This window comes from Ambystoma mexicanum, chromosome 5p, assembly GCF_040938575.1.
Source record: "Ambystoma mexicanum isolate Mex_15411 chromosome 5p, UKY_AmexF1_1, whole genome shotgun sequence".
NCBI lineage: Eukaryota > Metazoa > Chordata > Amphibia > Caudata > Ambystomatidae > Ambystoma > Ambystoma mexicanum.
In genome coordinates, this window is record NC_090930.1 from 844,767,424 (window position 1) to 844,781,574 (window position 14,151).

General features: G+C 44.9%; 1 protein-coding gene across 1 annotated transcript in view; it reads left to right on the forward strand.

The window, feature by feature from the left end:
- NME8 (NME/NM23 family member 8) overlaps nucleotides 1-14,151 on the forward strand; it is a 2,398,321-nt gene that overhangs the window by 971,645 nt on the left and 1,412,525 nt on the right. The window contains exons 9-10 of the mRNA XM_069613833.1: nucleotides 3,197-3,282; nucleotides 12,115-12,207. Of these exons, the coding sequence (XP_069469934.1) occupies nucleotides 3,197-3,282; nucleotides 12,115-12,207 (179 nt within the window). The remainder of the gene's footprint in view (nucleotides 1-3,196; nucleotides 3,283-12,114; nucleotides 12,208-14,151) is intronic.

Genomic DNA, 14,151 nt, shown 5'->3' on the forward strand with positions numbered 1-14,151 from the left:
AATACTATATATCCGGCTCAAAATCTCTATCCAATTTCCGTATATCCCCTAAAAACTTCCCATCCTGCGTTGTACATTCCCTGGTCCCAAATGGGACCCTTGGTTTCCTGTCTGGCCCCACATTCACTCTCATCAGCCCCGATATACTCCTCCGGGAAAATATCCTATGGAGATTTGCAATTACGTCTCCTACCTTATCATTTTGAGCGCTCGTGGGGGTGTCTGGATGGAGGCCGTCGGGAGTCATGGTCTGCAACGTTGCACGACAGATCTGAGTCACATTCACCATCTGTAAACGCAAAGGAGTCATGTTGTGAATGGACAAAAGAAGATTCCTTTTATTACTTGTTTTCAAACCACATAGACGGACAGCACCCCGTTACCCACTGCCCAAACTAACCCAACCTGCCTCCAATTTGCCTTCCCTTACATCTCCCCATGGTCTAGCCCGTCACAATGTACATCACTTCTGTTTGAGCTCTACCGCCCAAGACATAACAATAACCCTTCTTGTATGTTCCCATAGTCTGTCTTCAGTTTCCATCTCTCTCTGGTCTTCACTTGACTCTTTAGTTCTGGGTCGGTCACTCTGGTCTGACGATATCCGGTGTCCACCTCCTCAGGTGAGGGGCCTAGGGCTGCTGCCCCCTGACACAACTACAGACAAGAATGCAGTTTCATTGTCTTAACCGGTGCACACTTGCAAAGTCAGAAAATGGCGATCTAGTGGCAATAACCCAGTGACCCTGAAGGCTCGTGAAAAAGCTGTCTCAGCATTCCTACTGGCCATGTCCCTTTAGAGAGCCCTCAGTGCAATTATTGCCCAAAGCCAATATATGGGGATTTCCCTATATATATTGTCCTCTACAATAAAAAAGGAAAATAACAAATACTCAGTATATATATATAAAGAGAGTGGCACTTCAGGTATTCGGATATATTCCCAGACTCCTCCCATATCATTGTTTACCTTCATTTATAATCACTCGTCGCAGCATGCCTTTATGGCGTCACCATAACATAATGTGTATCTCTGAAAGACGCAGGATTTCCTACACTCTGGGTTAGGGTATTAGTATAACTAATTAGCTCAGAAGAAAAAAGTCCAGAGGAGTTTAATTTATAAACAAAGTATCAAAAAGGATTTTATTGTGCTTGATACATCATTTGAAAAGGCAAATTAATTGTGAGTTAATCAGCACTTAGCACATTATTTACATTGCAGGAGAATTAAGAACATAGTAGTCCATACAATTCATACAATAGACCATAAATCATTCACTCGTTTGTCCACAAACAGCCGCCATACATACACATTCTATAAAGTTTATATACCCAACAACAATACATATATGATAGAGCCTGTTAAAAATCATAGCTCACAGATTTAGTTTTATAAAGTGCATTCAATATACAGGACCACTATAATTATGACAAAAGTGGTCAGCTCCTGGGGTGGATCAAAGCAGCAGTAAGGTACCAGAGCCTCTAAACAAGCGTCGCTGACATTCGTCTTTTCAAATGATGTATCAGGCACAATAAAATCCTTTTTGATACTTTGTTTATAAAATAAACTCGTCTGGACTTTTTTCTTCTGAGCTAACTAGTCACCATAACATAATCCTTATTCTCCCCTTCTCCAGGGGTTATTAATGCTCGCACCCTAAAAGAAGGCCCACATTCACAAATCACTGCACTGCTTCTCATAATTATTTCTGGCCTCTTTCAATGTATGCTTCATAAGAGTGTTTTCCAGGTTTTTTTTAGAAGCAAAGGGGTACTGATTATTTTTATCTGTAGAATACATTTCTCCGTGCCCTAAACTGCATTGAATTTCAATATATTTTATTTGAAGAAAATGAGGAAAAGTCCATCGTCTTCGAGAACATCTTCATAGTGTGGCCTGCCTGCACTGAATATATATATATATATATATATATATATATATATATATATATGTATATATATATATATATATATATATATATATTGGTATTTCTAGTGTGGGAGGACTTTGAACTAGAACTATGTGAGTGAAAAGGGGTCCACATCTGCGGTAAAACAATTCTACTTTTGGCATGGGCCTAAAACATGCCGATATGCTAGCTCCCTGCTCGGAGAGGGCAGTCTGACCTCCTTCATAGTGTCCTTCTGCTAAAACCTTTCAGTAAAAAATGTTTGTGATTTTATGATATTCGAATCACCTGAAATGCGGATCAGTGTAGGTTGATAGCTTTTTTCCATGCATGCCAGGTGGCAGTCTTTACTTCCTTTTTGAGAAATAACAGTCAACAGTTTTTTTTCCTCTCCGGAATTTTACACCTCTCAGTTTATATAGTCTGTTACTCCAGTTTTCAATACATTTTATTTGCAGAAAAACAGGAGAAACGCTCATCTTCGAAAAGACCCTATAGCTTCTTAGTCTGCAGAAATAACTTCATTTAAACGTACGGATACTCTACAATTTCTTTTCGTCATGATACAAATAGTATATTTTTCTGTTTCCCATTCATATCATTTAGGTATCCCTGGCACTCTCAAGAAATGGAAAATACTTTAAAGGTTTCTAAAGCAGGGGCCGAAAACAAGCCCAGGAATGAAGGCCCTCTTAAAAGCTGCAACTTGCCCTCACATTCATGGCTCTACTGCTCAAATGATTTCGATTGGAATCGCCGAAAATGTTTTGTGATTCAACAATCCTCGAATCTCCTGTTATTTGGCTCATTAGAAGTTTGATCAGCTTTCTTCAGCAGTAGTATCAGCAATATCATAATGATGTCCCCACACTATTCTTACCTTTGCCGCATTGTACTACAATGTACTTAACAAAGAAAAAAGTATTTATTAGAATGTTGATATGAAGACTGTGCTTGTGCTATTAAATCAAACCACTTCTCATCTTCTGTTCCTTCACTCATAATGTTTATTTTTAATGTGCCTCATCTTAATTAGTGTTGCATGTGCAGGTTCTTATTTCATTGTGATATTAATTACAAGATTGCTGTGGTATATATTGTGAGGCTTCGTTTTGATTTTTTGTTTTTGCTTTGTTGACAGTAGTTTAACTAATGTAGATGGCTTTGTGTAGCTTGTATTTCAAGAATAGAATGCACTTGCCAACAAAATAGTGTATTCTTGTAGAAAACTGCAATGAACATGTCTAATCAAAAGGAACATCTAACATTCACTATTGCAGAGCCACGTATTATGGAGCCATATACAGTTGTTCTCATCAAACCTGATGCTGTAGCTAATGAAAAAGTGGAAAACATTAAAGAAAAGGTAATTCAACATTTCACTATGTTATGCACAGTTATGTGTCAGAGTATTGCGTATAAATCATGGAGATTTCTTTTTATTTATCACGTTTAATTGCTCTATACCATGTTTCTTGTACTCTGTCCCTTGTATTGAGTAGAAGTGTTACAACATTCAAAATCCAAACTCGAAAGAGAGACAGTGTTGAATCTAACCACTTCTGTAAACAAGAAGTGGCAAAGCCACCAATGTTGGCTCTTGTAGAACCGAGAGACAAGAAAACCGCAGGAGTAATCTCCCTCATCACAGTAGTATCACCCCGAGAACCAAGAGAAATGAAAGCCTTGGGAGTGATCTACCTCATCACAGTAGTGACATCCAGAGAATCGAGAGTCAAGAAAGCCTTGGGAGTAATCTTCCTCATCCCAGTAGTGACATCCAGAGAATCAAGATTCAAGAATGCCTTGGGATCAATCTCCTTCATCAGTAGTGATACTCAGAGAACAAAGAGCCAAGAAAGCCTTGGAAATTAATCTGCCGTGTCACAGTAGTAATATTCAGGGAACTAAGAGCCAAGAAAGCCTCTGGAGTAATCTCCCTCATCACCGTGGTGCTTTTCAGAGAACTACGAGTCAAGAAAGCATTGGGAGTAATCTCTGTTGTCACAGTAGTGATGCCCAGAGAGCCAAGAGCCATGGAGTAATCTCCCTTGCCACAGGCCAATGGCAGCCTCCACTAGAGTGGAGAAGGGCTACGTGCAGCTGAAACCATGGACGGCAAGTGCTGCATGCAGAAGCTCACGTGAGGAGCTGAAAGAAGTGGAGAAGCCTAATCGAGAGGCCAGGAGGAGCGATAACAGACCAGTGAGTGTGAGGGAAGGGAACACTCATGCCGCGCAGCTCCGGGGCTGGAGAAAACCATATTGGCATATCAAACAAGCTAAGAATCATTGCATTTGCTGTGGAAGATTAAATGCAATATTGTTGAATACCTAACAAGCTGCAAATTGGAATAAGTACTTTTAAGAGTGCAATGAACATTGTTGAATACCGGATAAAGCTGAAAAGGCTTAAAAGTATTCCTGAGAGTGTTGCACGCATTATTAAATGCCGGAGAAAGATGCACAGCGTTATACATACATTTTGGGAATACTGCAAGCATTGCTAAATACCGAACTAACTGTGAAGTGAGATGAACTTATGTGACTATAGCACAAGATCAAAGCAAGTGATGAACCTTTATGAGCAAAGTAAAAGCAAGGTGGTGTAGCAACACCACAGAATGATTGATGTGAAATACATGTTGTTGCAAAGCCAGGAGAATACCAAGGGTTATCGGTTGCGTGACCTATAATGGGTGGACCGCATTTTGCTACTGTTACTTGTGCATAAGAAACATAAAGAGGGAAAAAGGAATCTTTGTGAACTGTTGACAAGCCTGAATGGTTAAGGAGTTTAATTGGAGTTCTTTTGTAAGTCAAAAGACTTGAACTGATTGTTGTTTTGAAACCTGGAAGAGCTGACTTCTTGCAAAAGAAAACCCCTGAGACCCTCATGAACTATGAGCTGACTTCTTGGTGTAGGGACCCCGAGACTTGGTGAATTGTGTTGACCCCACAACTGTATTGAACTCTTTCAGAAAGGGAGCCCCAAGGCCTTTTGGAACTGTGTTGAGCTTTTGGGGGAAAGGAAACCTCAAAGCTTTAAAGGAACTGTGTTGCACTCTTGTAGAAGGGAACCCTGGAAAATTGTGAACTGTGTTGAACTCTTGTGGAAGGGATCCCCAAGGTCTTTTTCAAATTGTTCGGAACTTGCGGAAGGGATGCTGAACTTAACCCACTCAATGGAAGAAGCTCAGAACTTTACTTTGTTTTGGACCACTATTTCTTTGATGTTGACATCCCTACACATGTAATGTTTAGTTCTGAGGGCATGTATAGGTTTTGGACACAGACAGACTTTTAAGTTGAACTTACTTACACAGACTATCCGTAGTTTTCTTTAGGTAGGGAAATTCCACCTTAGCATAGGACAGGTTAGACCTTACATCCTGACATTTAAGAAAATAAACCATTTACTTAAAAAGTTGAATCTGGTGTCATTGTCTTTCTTCATGATGCCTTCACATTACACAGGTGAATTAATTTGCACACATTTTAGCATGGTGCTTTTATGTTCGTATTGAACCACAAACAACTCACTATGCATAAAGACTATAAATTGCTAAAAATTGTAATATTTGACTGATGAATTCTTGATCTTATTTTCTCTTTTGTTTTCCTCTTGGTCTTTTTATTCATTCACTTCTCCAGCATTGGATCTTTCATGGATTCACATGCTTTGAATATTCCCCGTCGTCAGGCTGGGAATCCCCGGTACATTATATAGACCCTTTCCCGTAGGAAAACTTTTTCGACGCTTATGCGTCCTATCCGCCTCGTTTTGTATCATGCGTGCCCGTGCCGTCAGGACGTCATGATATAAATACAGGCCCCGCCCCCGCGCTCCCTCAGATTTCAACCGTCTTTCAAAGTAGTGGGATCCTCGTGTTTACTACTAGTGAAAACTAGGTTGTTTATTATTTTTTTGTCTGTTTCGCGTAAGCGAAGTTCAAATTCTGAAGAATTATGTCTGGAAAGGCGTTATTTCGCCCATGTGCAACTTGTGGCCTCAAAAAGGTTTATGAAGGAGACGGCCACATGGACTGTATCTACTGTCTCCACCCGCACCACACGGCGGATACATGTGAGATATGCCAGGGTTTCTCCCAAAAAACCCTTAAGGACCGAAAAAGAAGGCTGGTCGACTGGCTTAATGACGGAGCGGGTGCCTACCCGGCTTCGGAAGTTGGCTCCACGGCCTCCAGGAGCAAGTCGGAGCCTCCATCGAAGAAGGTGCGGCCAGCAGAAATTCGCGCTGAGGACAAGCATAAGGGGAAACAGGCTGGATCCTCCTCATCACATAAAAAGCCCTCCTCCTCCTCATCATCTAAGACGGAGAGGCTAGCGCTGTCAAAATCCTCCTCAGGGGACCGTCCCAGGTCTTCCGTGAGTCGGGAAGCTTCAGCCGGGAAGTCGGCATCGAAATCGACGACGAAGTCTAAGGGCTCGACGACGACGACTTGCTCGTCGACCTCAGTGTCATTGACGATGCCTATTACCGTTCAAGCAGCGGTTGGGATTCCTTCGTCGACGGAGGCTCAGTCTATGGCTTGGCTGCCTGAGGTCTATGACCCGATCCCCCCTGAGGTCTTACTGCAGCCAGACACGGCCTGCTTGGCGGAAGGGGAAGGTGACAGGGTTCTGCAGCCATCGGATTTAGGCTTAAGGCCTTCCACGTCGACGACGACGGCGACGAGTGCGAGCGGGGGTATGGTACCTATATCATCCACGTTACTGACCCCCCAAACGGTTTTGTCTCTGGATGTGCTTAATACTCTTCAGAAGCTACTACAACGGATGGATACGCAGTTCCCTCAACCTGGGACGTCTTCGTCACTTTTGTCTGTACCTTCCGTCGACGAGCAAACTTGTACTGCTCGCCCGTCGACGAAACACCCATCGGCTCCCCAGGCGGCGAAAGATCGTCCTCGAGCTCAGGAGGAGGGTGAGTTGTCGGAGTCCGACTCTATACGTGATGATTCGGGGTCAGACATCTCCCTGTCACCGTCGAGGGACCCGACATGGAATTCGGATGTAGAATTGGAGTCTACGAGGAGCCAGACACAGCCATCTCCCCCTGATGATGTGGGAGCCTTCCATGCAATGATGGGGAAAGCGTGTTCGGAATTCGGCTTGATTCCTGAGGAGCAGAGGAAAGACTGTTTCCTTTTTGACCATATGGGTCAAAGGAGAAAATCGGTATTTGCCATTCCAATCCTTGACCACGTGTGGCAAGAAGGTCTCAAGACGATGCGCCATCCGTTCTCGGAACCAGCCATAAAGGGACGGATCGAGAAAAAGTTTAAAGCTCCGGAGTCCACTCCAAAATGTCTAACATCACAGCCTCTGTCTGACTCGGTGGTGTCGGCGGCAGCGGCTAGGAAGGCCAGGGTCCAGCAAAAATGTTCAACGCCACCGGAAAGCGAGGCTAGGAGGCAGGACGCATTTGGAAAGAAGGTGCTCTCGGTCGGTGCGACGACGGTAAGAGCAGCCAATTCCTTAGCGATCGTGTCACGATATGATAGGGAAATGTGGCACAAATTAGCCCCTATCCTAGAACACCTGCCAGATGAACACCGGAAAGCAGCTATGTTACTGGTGCGGGACGGCGAAGAGGCCTCGAACCACGCTATTAATATCGCAGTTGACCTAGCAGAGTCTGGTTTCAAACAAATCAACCATGGAGTAGTGCTTCGTCGACAAGCGTGGCTCAAATGTACTACTTTCCGTCCTGAAGTACAGTACAAAGTCCTGGACATGCCATGCGAAGGGGAGCACCTGTTTGGCGAAAAGGTTGATGAAGCGCTAAAAGGGATGAAAGAAGACACGGATACTGCTAGATCCCTCGGCGCCCTTCAAACGGGTAGAAATTTTCGCTCTTTTCGCCCCTTCAGAGGTGCTTCTGGAAACTCCCGCTTTGGTGCCTCGAGGGACCGTGGATTTAACAGGCCCTCGTACTCTTCACAAGGGTTCAGACGAGCGTCCCAGTCGGCACGTGGAAGCAGGGACTATCAATCCTCCAGGCGGCGAGGCTCAGGTCCGTCGTCAACGAAGAACAAGCAAACCAGCAACCAATGACGGTCTTCGGAACGTCCTGGGGGGTCGAGTCTCTCATCACTTCGACCGATGGAAATGCATAACCAGAGATCGATGGGTCCTAGACACGATTCGCATGGGTCATGCGCTACAATTCAAAGACAAGCCTCCGCGTCTTCCTCCTTTATTCTCGACACAGCCCCACCTCCAAATCCTACGACAAGAGGTGGCGCTTATGTTGCGAAAAGGGGCGGTAGAGAGAGTTCCTGTGGTACAGGAAGGCCAAGGAGTTTATTCCAGGTTCTTTGTTGTCAAAAAGCCAAACGGCAAATGGAGGCCCATTCTGGACCTAAGGGTACTCAACAAGTGGCTAAAGAGCCAAAAATTCAAAATGCTAAAACTCCAAGAGGTTATCAGATCGGTGCAACCCATGGACTATCTATCATCACTAGACCTTCAGGATGCTTATTTTCACATCCCAATACGCCCACGACACAGGAGATATTTAAGATTCGTCGTCGGGAAAAAGCATTTTCAGTTCAAGGTCCTCCCGTTCGGACTCAAGTCCTCCCCCAGGACGTTCACCAAGTGCTTGGCCCCTATAGCGGCCCATTTAAGGAAGGATGGTCATCATGTCTATCCATATCTAGACGACTGGCTAGTCAGAGGGTCATCCAGGGAACAAACACGAGACAGTCTACGAGCCACAATGTCCATATTACAGGAACTGGGCTTCGCAATAAACTTCAACAAGTCCTCAGTAGAGCCTTCGAGGACCTTGGTCTTTCTAGGAGCGGAGTTTCATACACACACAAGCCTGGTGAGACCATCCAGCGAAAGAATTCAGAAACTTCAAAACAAGGCGTCGGAATGGAGAGGCGGTACCAAGGTCTCTGTGCGCAAGTACATGTCCCTGCTAGGGACCATGTCGTCCTGCATTCCGTTAATAAACAACTGCCGTCTGTTTATGAGGCCTTGCCAGGAATTTCTAGCGGACCGTTGGGCGCAGAGCAGAGGTCGCTGGTCCGACAGACTGGTCGTCGACGAACAACTAGTTCAAGCACTCGGCTGGTGGAAAGTGTCTACTCATCTAACGAAAGGGATGCCTCTACTGGAACCAGAGTTCCAAAAGACGGTGGTGACGGATGCATCGCTGAGCGGATGGGGAGCTCATCTGGATACGTTACAGGTACAAGGCCAGTGGTCTTTGCAGGAGTCCTCTCTGCATATCAACCTGCTAGAACTGAGAGCAGTGCGATGGGCTCTGAAGTCTTTTCTTCCGCAACTGAGGGACTCGGTGGTGCGTGTCATGACGGACAACACCACTACGATGTTCTACTTGAGGAAACAAGGAGGGACACGTTCCAGGTCCCTATCGACGGAGGCACAGAAAATCTGGCACTGGGCCCTGCAACACAACATGCAAATCTTAGCGTTTCACCTACCAGGAGTGAAAAACGTGGAAGCCGATGCTCTCAGCAGAGAAATGAACGAAGTTCACGAATGGGTGCTGAACGACCAACAACTTCAACAAGTATTCAAGGAATGGGGACACCCTTCCATAGACCTATTTGCAACGAAGAACAACAAGAAATGCCATCAGTACGCAAGCAGATGGCCTCAGCAGGACTCACTGGGGGATGCGTTCTCATTCCCATGGACGAACAAATTCCTGTACGCATTTCCTCCTTTTCCCCTTGTCCGGAGGACGTTGCAATGGATCCTCAGGTACCCATGTCGGGTAATTCTGGTGGCCCCATACTGGGCCAGACAGGTGTGGTTTTCAGACCTACTACACTTAGCGGCGGCGGAACCGATGAGATTCCAGAAGACCCCCGACCTTCTGTCTCGACAGGAGGGTGTCGTTTGGCATCACGACCCGGACAGCCTCAAATTGACGGCCTGGCTCCTGACTTCGCCGAATTTGGTCGGCTAACGATTCCGGAGGACTGTCGATGTATCCTGCAAGCGGCAAGAGCACCTTCCACAAACGCCTCATACGCGTACAAATGGAAAAGGTTCTGTCAATGGTGTGAGGATCAACCAGGTTTGGCCCCGCAATCGATTAGGCCGGAACAGCTCCTTCCATACTTGCTGTTATTAGCTCAAAAGGGCCTGTCGGTGTCGTCAATAAAAGTACACCTAGCAGCCATTTCCAGGTTTACTCGTCGACGGCACTCGGCGCCATTGTTCAGCGACCGCCTGATTAAGCACTTCCTTAAAGGCCTCTTTCGGAGTTTCCCTCCAGAGAAGAAATTTCAACCGGAGTGGAGCCTCAATCTGGTCTTAACGTCTCTTATGAAACCTCCTTTTGAGCCAATGTCATCATCGTCTCTAAAGTTTCTGTCGTGGAAATTGGCCTTCCTGGTGGCCATCACTTCAGCCCGACGTATTTCAGAAGTTCAAGCTCTAATGGTGGACCCACCATACTTAAGATTTTTCAAGACCAAGGTAGTCCTAGCCACTAACCCACAGTTCGTACCAAAAGCTCCTTCGGTGTTTCATAAACACTCTTCTATCGTGTTGCCTACGTTTTTTCCGGAGCCATGCTCGGGAGCGGAGCGCATGCTACACACATTGGATGTAAAAAGGGCTCTCAAGTTTTATCTTCATCGTACGCAACCGTTCAGAGAAACGAGACAGCTGTTTGTGGCCTATGGGTTGGGTGCTAGAGGAAAAGCCATTTCAAAGCAAGGACTATCAAGATGGGTGTCATCTACCATTTCGTACTGCCATTCCAGGGCAGGGAAGCCTCTTCTACGACGGCCAAGAGCTCATTCAACTAGAGCAGCGGCATCGTCGACGGCACTGTGGGCCGGAGTCCCTCTAGGGGACATCTGCATGGCGGCTACCTGGGCGTCTACACACACCTTTACCCGCCATTACTGCCTGTCGCAGCAACATGCCGAAGACACCCGGATGGGACAGGCAGTGCTTCGACACCTATTCCAGTAAGGTAAGCCCCGGCTGCGGGGTGGCATCCTGTGGAATTTTATGACTGTATGTGGTCCGTTTTTTCCTATGTAAACTATTACTGATGTATACATGATCATAGGGAACGGCCTTTGGCGAAGAAAGTATATGGGTTTGCATGCACACCTCCTCTTGGGGGTAGTACTGCTATGTAATCTATTCAAAGCATGTGAATCCATGAAAGATCCAATGCTGGAGAAGGGAATAGTTTCTTACCTGTAACTCCATTTCTCCAGCATTGGTATCTTTCATGGATTCACATGCGCCCACCTGCCTCCCCTGATCATGCAAACCGGATCACCCACTACTTTGGGGGCTGAAATCTGAGGGAGCGCGGGGGCGGGGCCTGTATTTATATCATGACGTCCTGACGGCACGGGCACGCATGATACAAAACGAGGCGGATAGGACGCATAAGCGTCGAAAAAGTTTTCCTACGGGAAAGGGTCTATATAATGTACCGGGGATTCCCAGCCTGACGACGGGGAATATTCAAAGCATGTGAATCCATGAAAGATACCAATGCTGGAGAAATGGAGTTACAGGTAAGAAACTATTCCCTTATTTTTTAACTATTATTTTGTAAACGTGTTGCTAACATGTTCATATGGTTTCCTTTTCAATTTTCATTGTATCTTTATTTATATTTGATCATTGCATAAAACGTACTATTTTTGTTTATTTGTGTATCATTTTGTACTAAAAATGTTTGAGATACAGAATCATTAAAACCTTTAGGAATCAAAACAATTGTGAACACTATCATGTTATTAACATTATATTTTGTATGCCTCGCCTTAAAAAGCCCATGATGGTGACATGCGTGTTGACACAATCTCAGATGTACAAATTGTGTAAACGTTCATTGACTAAAAATATATTATTTCTAAATCTAAACTGTTCTTGAAAACATACTGTCCTGATTAGAACTCTTCAAAAAGAACACCTTTATGTGTTTTTGATTGGTTAGTTAAATGTGCAATGAAGCCTGGTACTATGGTGCCCTAGTAGTAATACTATCAGTCACATGAGTCTTTACATAAGAAGCTGAAAAATGATGTTCCTTCGTATCCTTAAAGCCAATCCATGAAAATTAGCCAAGCTTGTCCAATCTTAGGTTAACTAAATAATCTGTAATGTCGTATTGCTCCTCTTTTGCATTTCAATCTCCAACACTGTAAATGAAGTTACAAGAAGCAGGTTTCATCATTTTTGCAGAGGAACAGCACGTACTAACAGAGGAGAATGTTAGAGAATTTTACCACCTCAAAGCAGAAGAAGTAAGTAATGCTAATTTGTTATGTACATATCTGAAAATGTAAACGTGTTATAGGTCATGCTCATGCTAGAGTTGTTTGCATCCTTTTCACACACAAGTATCAGTTGCATGTGCAGCATTCTCCTTAGGTTTGAAGGATTCTGAAATGGAATTGCTCTTTGTCGCAACATTATCAATAAATCCTCATACATAAATGTATTCACATATTAGGATTTGCAAGTCCTGCTTTTTGCTCATTCTCAATTTGGGTGATGTGCCATCCAGAGGATTATCTAGAGCCCCTTCATGCATCCCGGTTTGTCATCTTTCCTCATGCTTGGGTGTAGTAGTGACAAATCCCATCTTCTTTTTCTTCTCTGACTTTCTTCATTCTTCTGTCTCGGACTGTCTTTCAGCTGCTCAATCCTGGATGTCCTCATTTTCTTCATCTGACCACCTCCAAAACAGAGACACTTTTCTTTCCTCATCCTCTCCCTCCCCCTCCTCCTGGCCTTTTCTTCCCTTCCTCCCACTTTTTTCGATGCACGTAACCTCAGTGTCAACTTTGAACTTTCACTCTCCTTCTCATCTCACATTCCTTTAACTGCCTTTAGTTGTTGTTTTCATCTTCACAAAATGTGAATTGATTAAGTCCTCTAAACCTGTGATCGCATTACCAAAATCCTAAAAGATGTCTCCTCTGTCTCTATAACTCAATCCCATTCCACACCAGGACTCTGGTGTCCATTTATCCAGCATCCTGGAGACTCAGAGCACAGTTCCCACTTTGAGCTGGCCTTCTGTGGATCATACACTAAGGTCTACACATCTTTCGAATACATTTGGGGGTCCTAGGACTCCATGGCGTACTGGGCAAGAGCAAACATAGGAAGTGTATCACTGTGACTGACAACTCAAGAGGGACTTTGTTATAGAACCACTGTGGAACCCTCTGGTTCACACGCGGAGGAGTGAAAGTCATACACATGCACCTGCGAAATTACCAATTAGGGATACAGAAGAGCGAAAGCTGGGGGAGCAACAACTTAAGGGATACATTGGTCAATCAGATGAATCAACTTCCCTATAAAATGTACATTGACATGCAGAGGAGTTACCTTGAATGCAGAAGGACCAGAAACAGAGAGTCTGAGAGAGAGCGCTAAAATCCTGTTGATGGCTACATCTCTGACCTGGGTAGAGACCAGATCCCAGGAAGAAGAAGACCTCTGGCTGGTGGGTCCTGAAGGGTGAAGAAATACTTGCTGGTAGAACAGTGTCTATGGTATCATTCACTTCCTCTGCCAAAGTCACATGCAGCTAGACAGCAGTAATTTTCGAAGGGATTGCGTCCTCTGACGTATTCCTTATCTTGATAGATTACATCCCAGCTAGCTGGCCTCTGAATTTTTTCAGTAGAGGGCGCTGCGCGTCGACGTCCCTCGAGCAAGTGTCCCTCGACAGCATCCATCTCGGCGCTGACGTCATCGTGCGTATTACTAGACTCATGCAGCGACCGTTGCTCAATTCCGTTTTTCTGCACTTCGTGGGCCTTGGAATCATGTCGCTCAGTTCTTTCTTCAAGAAGATTCAACTTATGCTTCGAAGATATCATCTTAATTCGATGGCTTCCTCATCCGAACCGTCGACCCCACGGTCCGGCTTCAAAAAGTGTTGTTGACGGATCCTCACAGGATTTGTTTGTGGTGCCTGGGATCGGAGCACCACTGTTCGGAATGCGAGGACTGTATGTCGATGATGGCGAAAGCCTTGAAGGAGCGTAAGGGGAAGCTAGAAAGAGGTAAGACTCTTAAAACTTCTACTCCCTCGAAAGTTTCTTCGGCAGAGTCGAGACATTCGTCTCCTCGCCGTCACAGGAAACATTCTCGTTCAAGGTCTCGAAGCGGTTCCCATCAGTCTTCGAGATCAAAACACTCTAAGAAGAGGCGTCATAGATCTCCCTCTT